Genomic DNA, 23424 nt, shown 5'->3' on the forward strand with positions numbered 1-23424 from the left:
TCCCTTTATCTCAAAATACAGTGCAGGGGGAAAATAATTAACTTCCACCTATGCTGCTTCTTCAACAATGGCATCAAATAAGAGTCTACCATAAATTTCTAAATTACAAGCACAATTTAAAAGCACCAGTTAATCCTTTTAGAAATTGAAAAATAAGTTAAATATTAACTTTATATTTGTATGTTTTAAAAGTTTATGCTCCTTTGGCTTTTTGTTTCAAAAGTGATTTTTGTGAAAACAAGAAATGTCTTCAAATAAGAAATTCCAATTTCATTTGGCCAAACCACTGCTCTGTTTTATGTAAAATTCTATAAATAATTGATTTCGTTATTATATATGTAGTTATATTTATATATTGACAGATTTATATATAACAAATGTATACATTTTTTTAAATCCAGATACACAACAAAATTTAAGATTTCCCAAGAATCATTAAATATTGTTTGAGTCTCAATCTCCTTTCCAATGGCAATGGACAGCATAAACACCTCAAAACAGAGAGGGATAAGTGAGGAATCCAGGATTGCTTTTAAAGGTAGAGTAAAAAGAATGTATCCTCCTCCTAGAACTGTCAGATGGTATCAGCGTCTGGCTACATCTGCAAATGGGAAATGATAGTGCCGAATGACAACCCCTGGCTGCACTTGATCAAGATGGCATTTTCAGCAGTGACAGCTGAAAACACAGTGGGATTGATGGGAAAGGCTACCTTCCCAAAGGCATGTGCCGAGGCATTAGGCACCTGTTTGCTTTATTGGCAGGGTGGGCTTTGTTTCACAAGAATAGCAGGCATGTTTCATCTTCATGTCAAAAGGCACTGTGGCATTAAAGGGTAGAGAGTTACCTCAGGAACAAAACTACAGTCTTTAATCATCCTCATCTCCATTGTCTTGGCCACTGGAGTTGGATTCAGTAACTTCACCCCTGTGCTCTTCCTCCCCACTTCCACCGCGCTGACTTTGGAAGGTCGGGGACTCCAGCCCCCATTCTAAAGGTGGTAATTACAGAACTGGCAACACCAACAGGCTCTCAGAGTTCCAGGTCAAGTAACACCAGAGAATAAGAAGGAGATATTAATTATAGAGAGTGGATAATTGCTTCCTTAGCAGCTAATCCTCCCATTTATCCACCCAAAAGGTCAGATACAGAAACCCAACACCCCTTCAAAGTACAGTGAATAATCTGTCCTTGTGGCCCTATGCCAGAACTCTTGGCTGTGCGTTAATCTGCACTACTCAGGGGCAAAGAGTCTGTGTCAGCATTTAAAGAAAATGTAAACACTCATCTTTCTTCCTGGCCACCAGAAATAGGCACCTTAAAACAATCAGGAACAGGCATAAATGCAATTCATCACAGCCTGTTTCTGTTCTTTAGCCAAGACAAGCAATAGCTCAGTGTCTCATTATGCAAAGACAAGGCAAAACACGAGGGCTGCCAGTCTGTCTCCACATAAACTGGTGTGAGGCACAACGGTGTTTAAATAAAGATCTGCTGGCTGAGGCATTAATTTCCTATAATGAATCCTATTGATCAACCACCTTGGATGTACAACATGTGCAGAAAGTCACAGGAAGGTCTTTCAGGCAAAATATTCCTGGTCTTTCACCACTCTCTGAGGAACCCACAGCACCCATCACACAAGCAGACTTGCCCCACTATCTCTAGCTCCCACCTCCAAACCATGTGCTCCATTTTATTCCATGCACAGACCTCACATGGCAGGCAGAGGGACAGCAAGCCACATAGTGGGGGAAAACCATGGGGCCAGGAAACAGCTGGAAATCTGCTCTCTACTGTGATCCCTTCCACACATTTCTCTTATCCCAATTGCTGAACAAGACCACACTTCTGAATTAATATAAAATTAAACCCATCAAACTCATTTTTAACAACTTTGAATACACAGAGGAAGTTCTTGTATTACAATGCTCAGCATTTTGAATCACAAAAGCCATAAAGTCAGATTTCCTTTTTGGTAAGATTAGCATCCCACAGCAAAGTTTTGTTCCATTCCTTATGCCAAAGCCAAACCATCCCGTGACTTTAAGACCCAGATTTAACACAATATTTGGCTCTCCGGTCCTGCTTGGAATCCTTACTTCCCACCAAAACACAACCAACAAACCAGGAGTTTAAGCAAGAGCTAAAATGCTACTTGGTTAAGATCCAGCTAAAGTCTCAGTTCTTCATAGTCTGGAGGAACTCAATTCTGGAGCTGCATCTCACTCCATTAAAGCAACAATAACAAAACTGAATGTGGTAGAAGCCACCCAGGTAGGGAGCCATCATTGCAGAGCAGTATTTTCACACAAGAAGCCACCTCAGAACAGGGCAGAGCAAGGCAATTTTGCTTTATTTCCTTCAGTACCTAGACAACTCAAATAAGCCTCAATAGATTTTGATACAAAATTGGAGAAATAAAGCAATGGGGCTCACGCTAAAGAGCTGAATGAAAGCATCAGGCAGACAAAATTATATTCTCCATGACATTTTTTAAATGATGTAATATATTTTATTTCATTTGTTTTTGACAAGTCTCATTTTTTCTTGATGGCACCTTCTGCTTTCACACATATTGGAATATCAATTTCTTACAGGAACACAGAAATTTTTGCTTTTGATATTTAATATCAGCAGTTCATTTGGCTCACATGGACAGTGTTCTAAGGTCATATTTCCCAGTCTCTGCTCTGCTTACTATTCAGAAAGTGACTCTGAAGAGCTGGGGAAAGCCAGTGCCTCAGCAGCAGCTGAGATACAGGCAGAAATACAGCCTGTACTTCCCTCTTTAGTTACACCTCTGCTGCCTTGGAAAGAAAGAGCAGGAGGGAAAACTCCACAGCCTCAGATCTGGGCAGAATTTTATCTTCCCTTCAACACAGGAATCACCATAGAATCAAATTCTGTAAATAATAAATCCAGGTCAGTTTTCAGCTACAATCTTGTGGCAAAAAATTCCACTACCTGAAAAGTGCCAACTTTGTGTTTGAACTACATGTTTAAAGAATTCCCCCTGGTTTTAGACTTTTTAAAACTCCTTTCCTTCACCCTACTTGTGAGTCAGTCTGTGCCTGCAACATTCGTGAGAGAAAAGCCTTTGTTTTCTTTCCTGTGAGGAAAACGCCTGCCATACAGTGGGCACTACCACGCCTGCTAAGTTGGCACTTTGTGATGTTTTTCCACTCCAACAGCTCCCTGAAAGCCATCAGCTGCAAAGCAAGCTACAGAGGCTGCCAAGTAATTTACTGAGCCATTAATCAATGTATTCTATATTGGTAACTTTCAAACAGAAGCCATGCAGGACCAGAGCAGAGGTGCCAGACTGCCGATGCTTGGCTGAGTTGTACTTACTTCAGCTTTTTCTAAGGGTAGAAAGGAAGAGGAGAGGTTGGAAAGCAGCTGGGAGGGCTCCAGTAGATGCATGGTGGTACATTAAAATCAGATGGTTGAAGCTATTTTCCTGCTTCCTCTCCTATGATGGAAACATCCAATTCACTACAGAAATTGCCAGTTCTTACTGTGGTTAGTTGAAGAGGTGCCCAACTTTTGGCTAGGGCAAGTCAACCAGGCTGCTTATTCCAAACAGGTTTATTACAATGTGAGCACAAACCAGACGGAGGACAGGACATAAAAATCATACCTGAACCCCAATATCTACATTTCTGTCCTGAACATACAAGTGACAGAAGCATTTTGTATCAAATGACACTTGGACAAGTGCCCACCAGGTGACATGGGATCAAAAGAGTCCCTCTGTAAGACTGCCACAGGTCACAATAATAGTTCAGGTGGCCAGAAGCTATTCCCTGGCCACACACTTCGTGGACTCAGGAAAGATGATGTCTAGGAGCAGAAAAGGCCAATTTTTCTGGCAGAGACCTCCACTGCGGGAAATTCAGGACACATCAAAATGTCTGCGTCATGGAAAATATAGGTTGGATATTGGATATGTGGATATAGAAAGTTTTTTACAGAAAGGGTGATAGAGTTCTGGAATGGCCTGCCTGGGGAGGTGGTGGAGTCACCATCCCTGGCTGTGTTTAAAAAAAACTGGATGTGGCACTCAGTGCCATGGTTCTGTTGAGGTGTTAGGGCATGGGTTGGACTCAATGACCTTTAAGGTCTCTTCTTTAATTCTTCTGTGAATTCTGTGAATTCTGTCTGCCCTCCTGACCACAGGTCCCCAGACACACAGCATACTTACATCTTACTTCCAGCCAAACCACTGGGGCTGGCAAAACTTTGCTCCAGGTCACTGGGCTGGCAGAGAAGTATGGGAATCCTCCTCTGCCCGGATGAGCCTCTGCCTACAGCTGAACATCCCAGGACCACCAATGGAGGGTTCATGGGGGCTAACTCCAGTTAATGTTTATGTGGGGTTTAACCTGACCACTTCCTTCCAGGCTTTTACTACCAGCCCCATCTGAATTTCCCCTGTTCATTGACACAAGGGTTACCAGAGAGAGGAACATTGAATGTCTCCAGGCCCATTTACCCTCCACCTCACAAGGTACAGGGGTGGGTCCTGTATAAACAGGTTTTTTGTTTGAGGGAGCCTGACGGAGCAGAGCCTGACCTTTCCCCTTTGGGGGAACAGCAGGCTTCAATCAAACCTTGCTGAGGGTTGGGGCTATTTTCCCTTCTTGAGGGTCAGGGTGATGCTTGAACTTTCCTTGCCTCAGCTTCTCCACCCACCCCATCAATCTCCCCTCTGCCCTGAAGGACATGTGGGGCCACTCTGATTTACAACAGCCTCCCCACTGCTGCATCTTGATGGGGACTTTCCCTGACACTGTAAGTGCCCCTGTTCACTGGAGTGCCTGGCAGTCACATCCCCTTACAGCAGCAGAACCCACACCCTTTGCAGAAGGAAGAAATCTCCTGCCAGGTTAACGTTTTCCACATTAAATTCTACATGGCTTACTCTTAGGAAGGCATTAGGTTGGAAATGGCTAAGCTGCATGTATTGTGTCAAAGTGCTGCTGTGTGTGCATGGCATTTATAGGTTAAAAAATGCGTTGATTTTTACTAATGATAATGTAAATAGGACTCAAGATGGGGGCTAAGAAACTACAGCCCCTACTGCTCTTGGGGATGGAAAGGATGCAGCTATATTTTACCTGAGGCACTCTCAGGTTGTACACAGATTATTACTGCCATTAGACCCACATTTGTCCATTTGCTGAAAATCCAGCCCCTAGAACATTCATAATACCAAACACACTAAACCAGTGTGAAAAATTCCTCCTTTTCCTACTGCCAGGAAATACAGGTGCTGACTGGCTGTGTCCCAGTTACAAGTACATTTTTCAATAAGGCTTCTTATCATAAATATACTTTTCATTCTTTCACAGCCAGTTGAAGCCTGGCCATTGCTTTAGAGACTAAGAGGTCTTATCAGACTGTTCCCAGTTTGGGCACTCCTCAGTAGAACTGTTGTAATGGCCCAGAGCCCAGAACAAGCTTTTTCCTGTGCTAGATGCTCACTAAAAGAAAACAGCACTGTGGTGCTGCCAGGTGAGGTGGCCAGAGTGTGCAATTTGAGTTCCTCAGCTTTTGTTTTAGGCAACGCAGCCAAGGTTGGCAAAGACTGCTTATTGTCTTTTTCCTGGAAAAATATAGGTGAGGGTAGGTGACAGAGTAAAGAATGAGTGTTTGTGTTGAGCGTGGAGCAAAGTGGGAAGGAGAAGGGCTCCATCCAACTTCTTCCCACCTATCTGTGGGTATCTCTTGGGCCACAGCCCTGCAGAGACTCAGGATGGAAAGTGCTTCAGCATGTGCTGATGCTTCTGTGTGTACCAAGAACACAAAAATGAGTGGAAATTAAAGCAGCCACTGGGTTCTTTGTGAAAGCAAAATCTGGTGACAGTATCTCAGGTTGGGCTGAGCCAAAGCAGAGATGTTCCTGTCTCAGAACTCTTGAAAACTACAGGGTTTTTTCTTCTCTATTCTTTCACCCCCCCCAAACCTCTATCTTTTGCTTACTTCCACAAGGATGAAAAGACTGATCTCAGAAAATGAAGGGCTGAGCCCAAAGCATTGTGCTGAAAGCCTCCAATCTCATCCCCAAAACAAGTATCAGTATTTCTAAATCTAAAATCTTACATATTTGTGGATAAGGGGACACCATAAACACAACCTTCCCCACAGAGATATTTAAATTATCAACCTCTTCTAAAAGAATGAGATGCCAGGATTATTTCTTCTTGCTCAGACACTAATCATCCAAGCACATCAATATAATGCCACTGCCTCATTAACTTTTGCTGGAGGACTGTCTCTTACTGCCCAAAACTGGTCTAAAAGGCAAAAAAAAAAAAAAAAAAAAAAAAGATAAAATAAAATACAGCAGGCCTGGACAGATCCCACAAGTCCCCACTCAGCTGAGAAATCGCAGGTTTTTTTGCTCAGAGAAATCATATGCCAACTCTTGCTACAGCTTTTGTTCTTCAAAGCAACTGTTGGCTCTCCTTCCTCCCAAATTAGTGGAACCACTATGCCAGGCCATCTGGCACATCAAAATCCATCTTCACATTTTGTTATCCAGCCCACTGACCCCCAGTTATCCTCCCACTGACTAATGAGATTAGCCCATCACCTCCTAATTGCAGCAGTTACACCTTGTCTGCTTTACAACACCCAAGAAAACAAATCCCCTGGTTGTTTCAGAGTGAATGAAAGTCATTCTGTTCTTTAAACAAGCACAGCATTTCTAAGAATAGGGGATGGCACATACATCAAAACAATGAGTAGAGTCCTTAGGATGGAAAGTGAAAAATAGAAAACCCAAATACACTCATCTCAAACCACTGAGGCTAGCGGGGCTCTTTGGGCTTGTTTAGCTCCATCAAAGCAGTACAAGGATTTTTACCTGGTGTTCCTCAGGGTAAGGGAGCAACTGCAAGGCTAATGCAGCACAGACATTCCTTGTAAGGACACTGACAGAGGGTGGTATTCCAGCTTCACACCTCACACCCCTAAAGGAAGTTTTTAGGAAGTTTCCTGGAAAAAAAATCCTAAAAAGACAGTCAGAAGGAACCAGCAACCACGGATGCCAATAATCTCTAGAAGTAGCTGTAATAAAAGTCAGATGATGCATCCCCTAGAAGTCCAAAGCAACAGCTTAGGTGAGATGAAGGTCTCTGGAACAGCCAAGGAAAACAGAATTCCACTGCCGATGGTACAATCAGTGCCTCAGTTTCTTCAGCTAAAAAATAGTGCTATTGGTATTTATTCTCTACATTCATTCTTCATGAATGATCAATGACCTCTAACTGTGAGTTCCACTTCATAGATTTATTGAATGTGCTTGAACATGTTAGCTGGAGATCTGCTGGATTCAGGACTAGAGGAAGAAATGGGAAGGAAAATTAGAACTTTCAAGTAAAGCTAGAATATTTAGTAAAGTCACAAACAAAAAAGCACCTGGCCTGTCTTGCCTTGGAGGCACACCAAGCCCCTAAGGTGTTTAATTTGCAGCCTTGCCTTATATTATTGCAAGTTTTAAAGTTTCCAGAGCAATCCTAAAAGCCTCATTAACACCAATAATTATTTATCAGTGAAGTACTAGTATGATCAGGCCATCAGATCGATAAAAAAACAGCCTTCCTCAGAGTGTTGAAAATACAGCAAGTTTTGCTTGTGCCTGGGCATAGGGAAGCCTGGGTCCTCCCCTCACACAGCCAGGCAAGATTAAGATGGAGAAGAGTCTGGGAGAGTAAATTTTCACCTCTGTCTGACAATTTTGTGCATCCTCACTCTCTGTTTAATCACACCATCAGACAGATATTTCCCACCACATTTCTGTGATAAGTGTTCCTTCCCCATGCCTAATGTCCAAGAAAATCTCATGCCCTCATTGCACATCTCACAGGGGCTGGAGCACAGCTGAGTTCTCTTATCAAATGAGCCAGACACCATCTACTTGTCAGCTTCTCCACAATGCAAATCAGGCTCATTGTTACCAGTGGGGAAAAAAAAACAAAAACCCCAAATGAAGTGATTGCCTCTTGATAGCCACTCCTTCAGAGCAGAAGAGGGTGTTGACCCCCCTCCTGGTCCACCACCACCAGCCCAAGTGTTGAGGAAAAGGCCTGATCTCTCTCCCCATCCATCAGTGCTGCTGTAGTGCCAATGACACACAGCTGGGATGGAGGCAGCTCTGATGTTCTTCAGAAAAATATACCAGGAACTGGGCCAGAAAGGCCCTGAAACAAGGGACCAGGCATCTGGCCAGCCTCCCTCCCCATGCAGCACTCTGTAGCTTGGGCAGCTTTGGCCAGCAGACACAGAAATGCAGCTCTGCACTAATCCACCAATATTGACAAGGCTGAGAAGGGCTTTATAAGGCAATTCCACATCCAACAGGCATGGGTACAAGGGTAATACCTTCTCACCCAGAGTACTAACAGCATCCTGCAGCTCTCTCTAATCCTACAGAAGAAAAGTGGTTTTCAACTAACAGAAAAGTTCTGCAAAAATGAACGAGTCTGAGTTTAAGCAGAATTCTGAAATCTTAGAATCACAGAATAATTTGGGTTTGAAGGGATCTTCAAAGATCACCTAGTCAAATTCCCCAAACATTTTTCACGAGATCAGGTTGCCTCAAGCCCTCTCCATCATACTCTTGAACAGGGATGGGGGCACCCACAGCTTCTCCGGGCAACCTGTTCCAATGTCTCACTACACTGATGATAAAAAATATCTCTCTCATGCCTAATCTAAACATTTCAGTTTAAAGCCATTGCCTCTTGTTCTGTCACTGCAGGTCTTGGCAAAAGGTCTCTCTCTGTCTTTAAGTCCCCTTCAAGTACTGAAAGGTTGTGACCAGGTCTCCCCTGGGGATCAGGGTGGGTCTGGCTGATTTGGTCCTTAATAAGACAAAAATAAAGTTTGGACCAAGATAATTCTGATACTGTACTGGAGAGCAGAAGAGGGTGGACAGAGCTGCAGTGGTGAAAAAGAGTAGTAGAAGAGTTTAATTCTCTACCACCTCCACCAGAAATGCCTGAGGACAATAGAAAATGTAGCACAGCCCATCATCAGGCCAAGCTGACAAAGAAAATGCTCCCACCAGCCACATCTGCCTGGTATAGGCAGGTAGCCACCATCAGTCTGAGAGGCTTTCTCTCTCCCATTGGAATATGGGCTCCAAGAAAACCAGCAAGGACTCAAGCTACAGTGAAAGACATAAGGAGACAATTAGAAATCACGTAATGAAAAGGGGCAGGCATGAAAACAGAGGCAGAGTCCCACAGATCTCAAGCTCTCACAGTGAGCTTCAGGGCTGTGTAGAAAGAGACAGGAGTTTTGTGACATCTCTTTAATCACAGGCTCCTCTCACACTTGAATTAAGCTTGGGGCTGCAGCCTCAGACTTCAGGACACACAAGGACTGTGGCTCCAAGTGACTTGATGATATTTCATTTCACTGCATGGGATTTCTTTCCCAGACGCCTCATTCCCCTCTGTGTACATTAAAAAATGGAAACTTTGGCAAAAAGACTGAGAGAAATTCAGGGTGGGCATTAGTTACTATTTCTGACAGCACTAAAACAATAAATGAAAAGGGAATTTGGGGTTTTTTGTTTTATTTTTGGTGGGGGTTTTTTTCCTGTGATTTGTTGTCCCTGAGTTGCAGCTTAGAGGGGAAAAACAGAAGACAATGTCCCATCTGATGCCTCCCTGGTGGAGTGACAGAGGCTGGGTCTGCCAGAGCACTGCAGAAGTTGTGCTTTTGGAAGAGTATTGTTTTTATTTCAGGAGGAAATGAGCAATCCCAGAAGGAAAGGGTCTGAACGCTTCCTCAGGCTGCACCATGGAGAAAAGAGATTGCTATTGTCAAAGGGTGTTTCATTGTTCTGATCTTTCTGAGAAACCTCAAAATAGATCCAGAAATGTAACAAGAGCAGAAAACAAATCTGTTTCTTTGGCTGCCCATTTGCAGTCTGGCTGGTGAGACACAGACTACAGCTTAGCAGTGCTAGTTACCCTGGTTAACCCTTGTTCTTGAAAATCACATTTAATAAGAATTAAAAAGAAAAAAAAAAAATTTTGTACCCATCAGGACTGGGCATATAGAGAAGCCAACTTTCCCCTCATGTTCATAGCCCCACTGATTTTTAGTGAATTATTCACCAAGTCAGGACTCCACTTCAGCATCAGCCCCCCAGCTAATCAATAGCAACTAGTTACTACAAAAACAGATCAGGCTCATTTTTCCATTGGTGCCACTTTCAAATATCACACCCACAGTCTGCCCTCCCTGCCACATTGCTTCAAGCACAAATTTCCATCCAGGAATCAAGCTCCAGGCAACACCTCCAAGATCAGAAAAGTAGGATGTATGAGAGATGCAAGGGCACAAGAATTTCCTTAAGGATCAGAAAATGGCTTTTAACCCAGGAAGAAGTGGGATTTACCCCTCTTAGCATTCTTAGCAAGGCTCCATCTCATGGGAGCAGCTGGAATCAACCAGGGCTGCACCTCTAATCTCCCAGAGCTAAGGACCCTCAGCAAGAGGAAAAATTGCTGATAATACAGAGACATAGACAGACACAGAGAGATGATAGACAGACAGACAGACAGACAGACAGACAGACAGACAGATAGATAGATAGATAGATAGATAGATAGATAGATAGATAGATAGATAGAGTGGATCCCAACAGAGCACCTCCACAGCTCAGCACTGCTCCTGAGCCACAACATCTGCCCAGGAGGCTGCTATAGGCACAGCCATGCTGCTCTCTTGCTGGCACTCATGTCCAGAGCCAGCTCAGGAGTCTCAGTCCCACCTGCTCGATAAAGCAGCTTGGACATGGCTGCAAACAATCCCACAGGAGCCAAAACTGGCATGAAGAAGGACAGACAGAACAAACACAGGTCAGAGGTGAAAAGGTTTGTCTTTCTTTGTCCCCAAAAAAGAGTTTTTCCTGTGTTCAGATGCTGGGGAGGCTGTTGTGAATAGATTCAGATTTTCTGATGGGTAGATGACAGCAGTGCTGAGAGGCAGAAAAGGATCATCTTCCTCACAGGTCAAAGCAGTGACAATTGGCCTTTAATCTTCAATACCCTGTAACAGGCAACTTAATCAGTCTTGTACTTCAATGACTTAAATCAAGACAAGCATTTTAAAAACACCTTATCATTCCTATTCTGATACCACGCTGACCGATCAGCTTGTTTTCCACCCTCAGCAGGCTTTGCTTGAGCAGAAATAATCAGCCCCAGCTCCATCACACAGATGCAGGAGCGCTGGGAAAATACACAGGAGGCTGATTGAACAAAAGGCACTTCAAGCCTGCTGGGGTCAGAATGTGTATCTGTATGGGAGGTTGGACTCATCACTAATCCAGCTCTGTTTCTAATGAGATTGGTTCCCATTACAGCAAAAGGAGATCCATGGCTTAATTTGCCAAAGGGACCATTGTCACAGAGCTTAGGGAAGCAAAATAATCTTATCAGTTTGAACTTGAACCTTGCCCTCCAATTATATAGACAATGTTTATGAAAAGAGAGATAAAGAGATTTTCATTTATCCAACAAGAAAAATTGATTGTCTGACACCAAGCATTCAGTTTCCTGCAGCTGCTGATAGACCTTTACAGTCCAGCCCCTGGGCTGTACCATTGCCAAATGCACTAACTACTATCTGTGCACAGTAACTCTGCACCAAACCCAGGGCAAATTGCACCAAACATTTATAGTCCATCTAATTGGTACAGCACTCTCTGCTCCTGTAGCAAGGCCAAAATGAAAGTCTGGGGCTGTCAGCTAAAGACAAGCAAATCCAAATCAGAAAAATGTTTCGCCCCCTCTTGCTGAACATCTCTCTGCATCCCTCTCCAACCCATCAGCTCCCCTTGGCTGCTATAGAGGCCATCCTCTTCTGGGAGTGCTGCATCCCCCACACTGCAGCTAAAACAAAGCACATTATGGCAAATAACAGCCAAGCTTCATCTATTCTTTTTCCTATACAATCCGTTCCATCCAAGTTGTTTGGCTGAACAAAACCCCAGCGCTCTCCTTTATTGTGAGGCCAACAAAGCAGGAGCATGTGAGCACAGCGTGGGTCACAGATGTGTGCGCTCCGGCACCACCGCAAGCCACGGCCTCGCCACACTCACTTTTACAAGGCTGGAACCTCTTTCAGCTGGAATTCAGATGAGCACATAAACCAGGAAGCAAAGGGTGTTAACACAACAGAAGTGGCCCCTGCACAAAGGATACATGAAGAGAGGGGCATGCTTTGGAAACATCCAGATCAACAACCTTGGTTTCCAAGGGGTTACCCACACAATAAAAATCCAGAGAGAAATAAACTCAACAAATCCCAGAGGATCTATTTTTAGCAATATCACTTGCACTGCAGGATCTTTATTTGTGCCTTTGAATAGACACACAAACTTTTTTTTTCTTCTTTTATGGAGGAACAGAGGCAAGCAAAAAAAAAAACTTTTGGAGGGGGAAATGTCTTCAAAACTCATTTTAATAGATCCTTTAGAATGTGTTTCAAGGACTGACCCCAAATTTGTAACTCAATTTTAAGAATTCTTATCTCATCCTAAAAGCACCCTCAAAGGATGACTGCTCTAGGAATAAAAAAAAAAAAAAAGAGGAAAAGAAAAAAAAGGAAACCACAACCAAAACTATGCAAAACAAGACCCTTCTCACAACTGCACTTTATGGCTCAGATCATATCTGCCAGCTGAAGGTTTCCTATGATAGCAACCTCTAGCTCATATTACACATAAAATACAGGTGCAATGTTGCCCTTTCCTTAGTGTACTGTGTCTGGCTGTGATGGAGTTAATTTTTTTGTAGCAGCTTGTATAGTGCTGTGCTTTGGATCCACAGCCAAAACAGTAAGGATAATATATTAATGTTTTAGATATTGCTAATTTAGATATTAGAAGAGCTTTTGCACTGCATCAGCACCCTGTCTGTCCCTCACTCTGCCCTCCCAGCAAATAGATTATAGGGTGCACAAGATTTTGGGAGGGATACAGCCAGGCAGGTGACCCCAGCCAAGCAAAGAGATCTCCCATGCCATGTAGTGTCATGTTCAGCAATAAAACAGAGTGGAGTGCGGTAAATCAGCTTAGGAACTGACTGAGCATCAGTCTGCCTGTGGGAGGCAGTGGTGATGCCTTTGCATCACTTATTTTGCTTTTTATTTTATTTCATCCACTTCTCTTTCACTATTTTAATGTCATTCCATGAGTTTTCTTGCTTTTACTCTTCCCTCCCTCTTCCCCTGTCCTACTTGGAGGTAGGAAGTGGAGTCAAGCAAGCAGCTGGGCAGTGCTTGGCTGCCTACAGGTGTTAACCCACAACACTCAGTTCTGTGCACTTGACTTTGCAACTGAAATGTTCATTTTAACCTGTGCAGTCCATTTGCACACAGGTAATATAATATTAGAGAAGGAACTGTGTACTGAGTACATTTCTTCCTGCTTACCACAGCTTAAGAGAATAGATAAGGGGCTGCTTCTGGAGAAGGTGGATACTAAACAATCTCTAAAATATTGGGCAGTTTGAGTTCCTGATGCCAATCTCTCTGCCTTGGATCCTTATCTGTGCAATGCAGGTAACATTCCAGACTCCTTCCAGAAGGGTAAATACATCCCTGTAAGTACATCCCTCACAACAAGCAGAATAGGGTTTAAATAACATAATAGGATTTAAATACTATTAAACATACAGGAAATAAGGCCCCAGGGCTATAAAGAACAGAAGAATAAAGAAAGCAATTTTAAGGCCACTGTTCTGTGCCCTGGACAACAGAGGAATCCCAAGGAATTAGAGAGAAAGAATGTTCTCATTAAAGAGTAACAGAAACACTCAAAGGGCTGGACTCAAGCAGTTAAAACTACCTTAATTTTAACATTTCTTAACTTCCAAATGTTTGATTTGAATAATAATACTGTTATTCAAATGTTTCACACAAAAGCTAAACTTTTTCCAAGCCGAACTGCAGAATTTTATCCCATAGCATCCTGTGGGCACCCAGGGCCACAGCAGCACTGCATGTACAGGCCCCACACAGACCACAGAGAGAGGAGATTTCCCAAAGACTGAGGCCCAAAACAATAATCCATAACCCAGCCACAGGAGCTCAAGTTACCACCTATCACTTTAATTGCACCAAGTGTCCGCACTCTTGGCCCAACACAACTTTTAGGAAGAGCGTGTGAGCCAAAAGCCTCTGCATAATACAGCAAACATGGGAAATTAATGTCAGGAATTGCACCTGCTGTAGAGCACTCTTAATTTCAACACCAGCCCACAGTATGATACAGAAATCACAGAGGAAACATTAGCAGAAAATCCCCACACTGCTGTGTTTGTTTTCATATTTACTAATGGGAGTAAAAGCCCACTTTAAACCCTTGAGGCTGATACAACACATGTTGATAATATCATAGCAGCAAAACCACAGGCATCTGATAGCAGATGAAAATAAAATAACACATGCACACTGGGGGTCTCAGAGTAGGTGGTCTGAATGGCCCCTTCTTGACAAGCAGCACCATCAGGTACCCACTTTGTCAAGGATTTTGCGTATCTCACCTGAAGTCAGCTCCCTCTCACACCCTGAGGATTCTGATTCTTTTATGGGCTGCTGGGGGAATGAAAAAATCCCTCTTCTGGCAAATAATGTACTAATATCAGGTCAAAAGTTGGTGCACAATAGTACACAGTGAAGTTTTTCGATTGTAAATGGCTGATGAATCTCCTCTAAGTCTCTAGGCCTTCTTCTCTAAATATAACATTAAAAAAAGGAAATACATTTTTTAAATCTTTCTTCCTCCTTGTTAAGGATGTGAGATACTTTGCCAACAGCTGGATGTGAGCTCCCCTGCCTGCCACAGCTCAAGTGCTTGGACAACATCTACTGCAAATTCCTCAGGAGCGCCTACATGCATCTGTTCATTCAAACACACTTCTGACACCTGAGCTCTCAGAGGGTTTGGCCAAACTGCAGCTCACACACACACTGCTCCATCTTCATGCAAGGATCCAGATGGATCCAAGAGGGATTATTGAACAGCAAGCCTCAGCATCCAAAGGAGCCCCATCAACACTGACACCACAATTCAAGAGCACAGAGTGTATCTGAAAAGACTCAGCCAAGATTTATTTTCCTGTGCAACCCAGAACTACCAACTCATCATTGTCTCTCTGATGTGAGAAGACATACACTGAGCTCCAGGCAGCCAGGCACTGCACACACTGAAAGAGGAGACATTCACAGTTTTAATTACTACAAATGAGTTCATACCCTCAGTTAGTGAGCTGAGCCAGGCACATTTGGATTAGCCCAAACCCAGGCTGAAAGAGTCAGAATTCACCATCCATCCTCAGGCAAAAGAAGCAGCAAAGTAAATAAATAATAATAACAGGTAACCCAAGCAGCTCTCTTAAGTGTGTTCCTAATTATTACTCCTACACTAGTTTTAATCTGCAAGAAGATGAGTTGGGATTAACTTCTGTGCTTCTGTTCATTCTGTACAGCTCTTGGCAAGTCAGCAAAGCTGCCTCACAGCTGGGCAGATTTTGGCCTGTGGCTGTCTTTTTGAAAGAGCACAAAAATCCCAGACAGCAGCAATGCTGGATCAATGAGGCACAGCACTGGCAAGGACACAAGGAGCCTTGTAGTATTGTACCAAACCATCCTGACCAAAAATCCTCTCAACTACTTTGAGGGGCACATTGGCTCTGTTCCTGCAGGTAGTCACACACCTTTCAAGGGACACAATCTGCGAAGGTCTTGGGTATCTGCATAAAGAAATTACAAGAGCACAAAAAACCAAAACAAAATGGGTAGTTTGGTCCGTCCACCCACCGCCAGGGATTGGGATTGCTATTTTGGAACAGAAAACAGAAAGTTCCATCTATACCTGCACAAACATGCCAAGCACAAGCAGCCAGTCTCAAACAAGACATGTAAACAGCCCTGGTGTTGGCCAACTAAATCACTGCACACCCACCTAAACACAGCCCAGGCCAATCTTCAGCTCTGAACACTGAGCACTTTGGGAGATCAGGCTATGTTTAAATTAGCATCAACAAAGGATCAGCACAGTGCCAAGCATAAATACACAGTTTTTCTCCTCCTGCAGAGACTAAGCTTATTCTCCCCACCCCACAGATGAAATTGTGAGTTTAGCTTCTAAGTATCCCAGTTGAAAAAAGAATAAGTCAAAATTCTCACTTTTTTATTTTTAGTTGACCAAATTAAAAATATAAAATTTGTGGCATATAAAATCTTCTTTCACAGTGCCTTAAGTCAGGGAAAATTTTTACCTGAGGATATAAACAGTTGCTTTCTTTAATTCTGCAGCATTTGTATCCCTGATAACACACAGACATAGGAAGAATGCTGCAAGGACCATTTCCTCAAATTGTCTGTGCATCTAGTGGGATACTGGGATACTTTGAAGTTATTAAAACTACCACAGCAGATTCTTTTTTTCCTTTTTTTTGTTACTACTAATTAAATAAAGTCTTCCTGGTACTAACAAAAGCCTTCATCATTTTCTAGGCTCCTGCAATTAGTAGATACAATATAAATACTGCCAGTCATCACCCAGATGTTGGGATTCCCAAGGTCCCTTGGCTCCTGCTGGCAGCTGTGATGGCCAACCCAGAGGATTTCCACGTGACAGGAGCCAGATGCACACACATGGCTCTTGAGCTTGGAGTCACTGCCTACATGAGGTTTCACACAGACCCCTCATGAGATATCCTGGCACCCACAGCAGCCCCATCCATCCCTCCCAGGCTGTGTCTCCTTTCCCTGGCTCCACAAACACCAGCCAGCAGCTGTGTTTTTGCAGCAGTAACAGCAGTGCCCCTGGTGACTGCCCAGGACCATAAACACAAGGAATTGGAAGCATGTGTTTGTCATCCTGCAGCTCAATTTGCCCCCCTCAGCTGTCAGTAAAAGTAAATGCTGAATATTTTTACAATCAGCAGGCACAGAGTCCTCCCTCACAGCATTTTCATCACAACTGCTGGGAAGCCCACAGTGTTTTCTGGAGCATGCCTCCATACAGAGGTGGACAGAAACCTGTATCTTGGCTTAAAATGGTATTTGGTCTTGATAACATGGTTTTGTTGATACCATAAAGCTGCATCCCCACTGATAAACCAGAACAACTCTCTCAGGCACCAAAATAGCCCCAGCCTCTATGCTGATTCTTTTCCTGCTCTCCCAAGAGCAGCAGATCTTGCACTTGATACCCACCCAAACTCCTACTGATTTCCTCCTCCAACAACTCCCAGCTCTCTGAGGTCTTTAGACTCTTTTCCACAGGCAAACAGACATATGTGACACAAACCCCAGCTGCAGCTGCCCCCTGTGAGAACCCCTCAACCATGGCTCCCAGACACAGCCACCCCCTTCAGCTCTGCTCCGTGCAGCCACATCTCCAGAATGTTATCAGAAGAGGCCACAGGGTTTTAAACTACCTTTGATAAGGTTTCGGATTTTGTCAGCTCTGCAAAGGAGAATTTCTCTACCCCAGCATCGGCAGTTTGCCCTCAGTAAGCCAAACTGCAGCCCAGGCAGCTGGGATGGATGGATGGATGGATGGGGTAGCACATTCAGCCTCCAGCTGAGGAGGAAAAGATCACCTGAGGCAGGGACCTCTCTAAGCAGAAATCTGAGGCCCATCCTACCTCATCACTCAGAGCCCTTCCCCAAGACCAGGTACAGAGGTAGCCTGGACGTGGCCCAGGCTTTAACCAAAGTCTAAACCATGTCTGTTTGCCCCTGAGGTCAAAAACTCAACCCTCATTACTGAGTTACAATTTATTTTCCCGTGTGGTGGTGTTTCTGCCTTTCTCTGGAAAATGGCCTCTTTTACAGCCTGAAACCTTCAACACATGGAAATCCTGGATCCCCCTTGACACCACGAACCCATTCAGGGCTATTAGGCATTCAGAAGCTGTTAGCATGTAGATTTTGATGATAATTTGGTGAATGGAGTTGTCAAACAAATTGCCTTTATTATGGACTGATTAAATGCAATCAGGGAGAAGTGCCTTTCCCCTCCCCAACTCCAGCCCTCATCACTCAAACAAACACACTGAGCCAATTAGCAGGGAGGTGGCAAGAGCAGCTTTCACTTGAAACCTGATATTCTTGGGGAAAAGGAAAAAAAAAACCAACCAATCACCACCACCAATAATAATAACAACAGCAACAAAAATCTTTATGCTTTCAAAACCAAGATGGGCCTCCAGGGAGAGGTTCCAAAAGCTACCCAGGGCTCACCTGCAGGGTGTGGATGGGAGTTACCTGTGTTCATCTGGCTCGATGCCACATCAGGTCCCTTAAGCAAAGTGCTGCTCACATCCAGCTTGTGCCAAAATCTAATGCAAAGAACATAAACATTAAAGCAGGCCCAAGGGGAGCAGCACTACCGGCGCTGGTTTTTCTTTCAGCTGGGTTCTCCTATGTCAAAAAAGGCACTAGCTCCCAGCCAAGCTGTTTCCATGCCTAGAAACCTAAGTTTTTGGCTTAGGTGCTTGCAGTGGATTCTCTGATGTCTGTAAATGCTTGAGTTCACAACCCTTTCCTCAGCAGTGGAGGTACCTGTCTGCATTAACATGAAACTCGTGGCAATCCCATAGATCTGATGCCACCACCCTCCTGCCCAACATGCCTGAAATCAGCTAATGAATGGGAAAATCTGTGAGGAGAATCAGAGCATGGCACGATAACTACACAAGTTTAATTCCTTGCAGGTATGCAGCTGGAAGTTAAATGGTCACCTTGGCAGCAGCGGGCAGAGCAAAATTGAACATGTGTTTGCACGATTTAGCTTCAGAGACAGGAACATCGTGGCTGAGCAGAGAGAGCACACAGGATATGAGCAATAGCTGTTGACTAAGCTTTCTATGCCTGCATTTAAAGTTAGCACCAAAGCCTAATTTTGGTCCCATTTTCATTAACTTTGTCCCTCTGAGGAGCAAGGCCTGTGCACTGCACATGGATCACTGCCTCCCAGAGCCCATGCAGAGGAGCTATGGTACAGCTTCCCCTGGCAGGGGCAAGGGCATTGCTCTGTCTTAGACTCTCACTAAAATTAGAAAGGGACTAAAACAAAGGTCAAGTTTTATCAAACAGCAAGGATTTTGGAGAATTCATTGCTGCTGCAGAGATTAGCACTAGAGGTTTATGGTTAAGGTACAGAGATTCAAAAGATCAGATTCTTACCCCACACCTCATCACAGTCCTCAAGTATCACCTTTAACATTAGGGGAAAGTGACACATCAAGATAGCAGATTCTAAGTCTTCAAACAGTCCTGAGCACAAGAACAGATCACAGAATAAGATTAAACCAAGAGTCCATTCTACAAGCAGCCACAGAGAAAAAGTCCAGGTCTTCTTAAGAAGTGGCTGCAAAGTGCCTGATAAGTCCACTTTCTCCCTCAGGATCTGCTTCCTACCCCCACACCCTGCTACAAACATCAATGTTTAAAGAACTATTAAAGAAAACAACTTCAAAACTCTTCACATAGTTCAAATACTTCACTTAAAAGGAATTTGAATTCTTACATCTCAGATTGCACCAGTCCCCAGCAGGACACGCACTGCTCATGTTCACGTTTGAGCTGTTCAAACAGGAGGGGATGGAGTGTGCTGTGTGCTCAGGGGTTAGAAATCCCCACCAGCCCCTGCTTGTGCTCTCTTGTGAGAGCTGAGACTCAATTAACCACATCTCTGGGCACCTTCTCAGGGTGTGCCTTGCCATGACCTGCATAAAAATCAAATCTTCCTGCAGCTGAGAGACACATCCCTTGAAGACCCAGCCAGTGGAGAGTACTGGGAGCAGTGGGATGTGTTTGGGTTTGAAGTCCTTGGTAAGTCTTTTATCCAGCCCTATTGCAGAGCTGCAGCATGACAATCAGGTCAGTGCCGCTGACTTATGATCTGATTAGACCTCAAGACTGGTTGTCCCTGATCTTTTCCCTCCAAGGCTGGATCCACAAACTCTGGCCACCACTGCACAGCCATGACCTATTACAAACAGCAGCACCTCCTTGGTAATGCTGGATCAAACCTAGCTGAGAAGCCAGAGAGGTTTTGCTGCTATACAAGGTCTACAGGACTGAGTTTTAAACCCCCATTCTTCCCCAAAGAGCATCAGCTGCTGTCTCTGGACAGTAGTGCTATTCATTTGCAAGCTGGAAAAGCCTTTACATCCCAAAGAGCTGTGTCATCTCCCTGCAGCACCAACTGCTGCAGAAACCTCTGTGGGATCACAGCAAGCCTTACATTCCTCTGCAGTAATACCCAATACAAATCCACTCATCTCCCTGGGGTGCAGACAATTTATGCTTCGGATGCACCACCTCTAGGTGGGATGGCATACAGTAAAGCTATAAGTTGTCCCCAAAGATTTTCACCTGCTCAATTCCAGTCATGCCAGAGAAGAATTCAGAATATGCTGAAGTATAGAAAAGTGTATAACAGGCCAGAAACAATTACAGTCAAATAATATTAGAAGGATGTCCTCCTTCCATTCCTTAAGCCAGCTGACAATTCACTTATAGGGACAGCAGTGACTAACAAGATGCTCCATCAGGTAGGAAGAGTTACCTGGGCTGCTGCTCCTTCAGAGAGGCACATGGTGCAAACCCTCATGCATTGGAGGGAGGTGGATGGGGTCAATGCAAATGTGCTGGGAAAGCATAAGGTATGATTTGGGAAATGCTGTACCTTTTCCTACCCCCTATCATCTTGTGGGCACTCAGCTCCTGAGCTTACAAAACTACATTTGAGCTGCTACACATTCGGTACAGCCCTTTCCTGCAGCAAATCATGTTTCCTGTCCTGCAAGGTACAGTCAGTCCAACGAGACTGGGGACATTTGCCAAGCCTGCTATCAGGAAACATAGGTTGGACCTGGCAGAAGGTTCCAGTTATGGAAACTCATGGGAGGTTGTGCTGCTGGGATTACAGACCCTGCTTCAGAGTACAATCTTGCCATACACATATGCAGAGATACCAGCCACCCCTCTTCTCCCAAAGCATGACAGTTCAGTTGGATGCTACAGAAAACATTATTTTGTTATCAGCAACATTCTTATCCATTTTTTAAAAGAACAGCATCTGCTCCCCCTGCCAGCACCACTGAAGCCTATCTAATTTCCTTCCACTGTTGCAGCTATGTTGTACAAACACGATGTAAAGCACCTTTGCCCTGGGACACCTGGACACATTTTAATGCTTGGCAATTTGGCCTGGCTGGGAAAACTTTATCTACATTTCAGAAGGACAACTCCTTTCCCCGCTGCAGCTTTTGCTCCCATCATGCCTAGTCCATGCACCCCTTCTGAATCAAATTGTTTGCTTCTGCTTAGGAGCACAGAGAAAGCTCAGTGCCAAGAAAAGGATAAAAGCACACCAGAAACGGGGAAATGCCTCAGTCCCTTCTATTCAGAGGCAGATCTGCCTTGAATGGGAGCCCCCAGGACTGATGTGCCCCCAAAGGAGACTGAATCACAGGCAAGCCAGCCCCTTTCAATACATTAAGACTTCCAGCACTGTATATATTCTTTTCCCCACCCTCCACCACAAGCTCCTCCTTTCTAACACAAATTTCTCACAGCACACAGACACATGCACTGCCAGGCAGTGAGCGGCAGTGCTGGGATGTGTTGAAACCCAAGTCCAGTGAGGTTCAACCCTTGCAAATGACTCTTTTTCATCAGCAAACTATAATTGGCAGCTCTTATCCACTACAAGAGTTTTGCAAAACACCCCTAAAGAGTACGCCAGTCTAGTTATTCACACTAAGACCCAAAATTAGAACCGATATCCTAAAAGAAAAGTGGCCCTCACTGGGCACTCCCAAGCAAACTGATCAGCCCTGCTGAAGCTGCAAAATAAAATCTCTTATGTTTTCTCAAATCCACATGCACATCCAGAAAGAACAGAAGCAGAAACATAATTTTAAATCAACTAATGAAGGTATAGAGTTATAAAACTTACATGGGACTCCAGATTTTCAAAGTGCTGGATATTTACCTGCTGTGTACAACTCCAAACAAGTGCTATCAACATTTTTAGATTCAGAAAATATTATAAAATGAGACTTTTTCTTGCAGTTTAAGACAGCACAGGCTCAGAATATAATTTGTTCCGTGCATGCACCTCCTTTATCTCAGCTCAGGGGGCTTTTGCAACAATCAGGAGTTCTATGTTAAGAGGAGGGAATCTAGCCCACTACAAAATAATTTAGCCTTGCTATGTTAGCTTTAATTTACATCCTACACCATCCCAGTCTCCTAATCCGCCTCTTTTTACTCCTGAGAGAAGCACAGCACAAAACCTGCTAAAAACTTACACAGGTTAATACCATTCCTGCTACAAACTTACACAAGTTAACACTATTGGCTTTTTTGTTCCCAAAGTTAGTCAGACAAACTCTTTTGAAATAGTTTTGCTAATTATTGAGAAAGGCTTTTAAGAAACTCAAAATCCTCTTACAGAAGACACTTTTCATCTTTGGCTTATTTTTAAAAGATTAAAATTACTTCCCACATAACTATCCCGGATCTGCTCACATCCCCTTTCCCCGAGCTGCTCCTGAGCACTGGAATAAGAGCCCCCATGCACGAGCAGCACACGGAGGGATCGGCGCTTCTCCCTACCCGAGAAGTCTGCAGAAGTCTTGGCAAAGTTGCTGAAAGCTGTCAAGCACATGAGTCCTAGGAGGAAGGTGGAGGTGGGCAGCACATCTGGACAGCACATCCTTAGGTGTCCTCACGGCTTGTTTTCTTCCCGAGGAAAGGAAAGCGGTTCCTGCCCCTGCCCAGCACTCCTCATTGCCCGGAGAGCAGCGTTAGTCCCATTGCTGGGAAGGCTCGCAGCCAGCGGCGGGGAAGGAAAAGCACTCGGCACACACACACACACACACACACACACACACACACACGCATATCCCTGGGAGTGAATGAATCCCGGCTGACGAATGAGACAGACCTACCTGAGCCTTGGCAGAGTTCCCAGGGTCCTAAAAGCCACCTCTTTGCCCAAATTTGCTGCAGACTGTTGTGCAGCTGTCCAGCTGTGGCACTGAGAGCTGCTGGGGGGCAGTCGGGGAAAGGGGTGCCCTGAGGGGCTGGGTTGGAGGAGCCCAGCTATTGTTGGATTAGATATGCAGGGCTCTTGTCTCTCTGGCACAGACAGACAGAAGGATGAGCAGAGTTTCCAAAGCAGGGAGCCCAAAGCAAAGCACCTGAATTCACATGGATTTCTGCTCTGACGGGTATTTGTAGATGCTGCTGAAATCAGTGTGAGCAGCGGCATCCTGCCAGACTGGTGACAGGAAAATTCTGTGTCCCCTCTTGAGAGTGATCCTGCAGTGGAAGAGACTTTGCACAGGCCCAGGGAACAAA

The 23424-nt window shown here is 44.3% G+C and overlaps 1 protein-coding gene across 1 annotated transcript in view; it reads right to left on the reverse strand.

The window, feature by feature from the left end:
• LOC115902109 (protein eva-1 homolog C-like) overlaps positions 1 to 22919 on the reverse strand; it is a 203465-nt gene extending 180546 nt beyond the window's left edge. The window contains exon 1 of the mRNA XM_030945326.1: positions 22678 to 22919. Coding sequence (XP_030801186.1) covers positions 22678 to 22777 — 100 coding nt within the window. The 5' untranslated portion in view covers positions 22778 to 22919. The remainder of the gene's footprint in view (positions 1 to 22677) is intronic.
• Between the last annotated feature and the right edge of the window lie 505 nt (positions 22920 to 23424).

This window comes from Camarhynchus parvulus, chromosome 3, assembly GCF_901933205.1.
Source record: "Camarhynchus parvulus chromosome 3, STF_HiC, whole genome shotgun sequence".
NCBI classification, from domain to species: domain Eukaryota; kingdom Metazoa; phylum Chordata; class Aves; order Passeriformes; family Thraupidae; genus Camarhynchus; species Camarhynchus parvulus.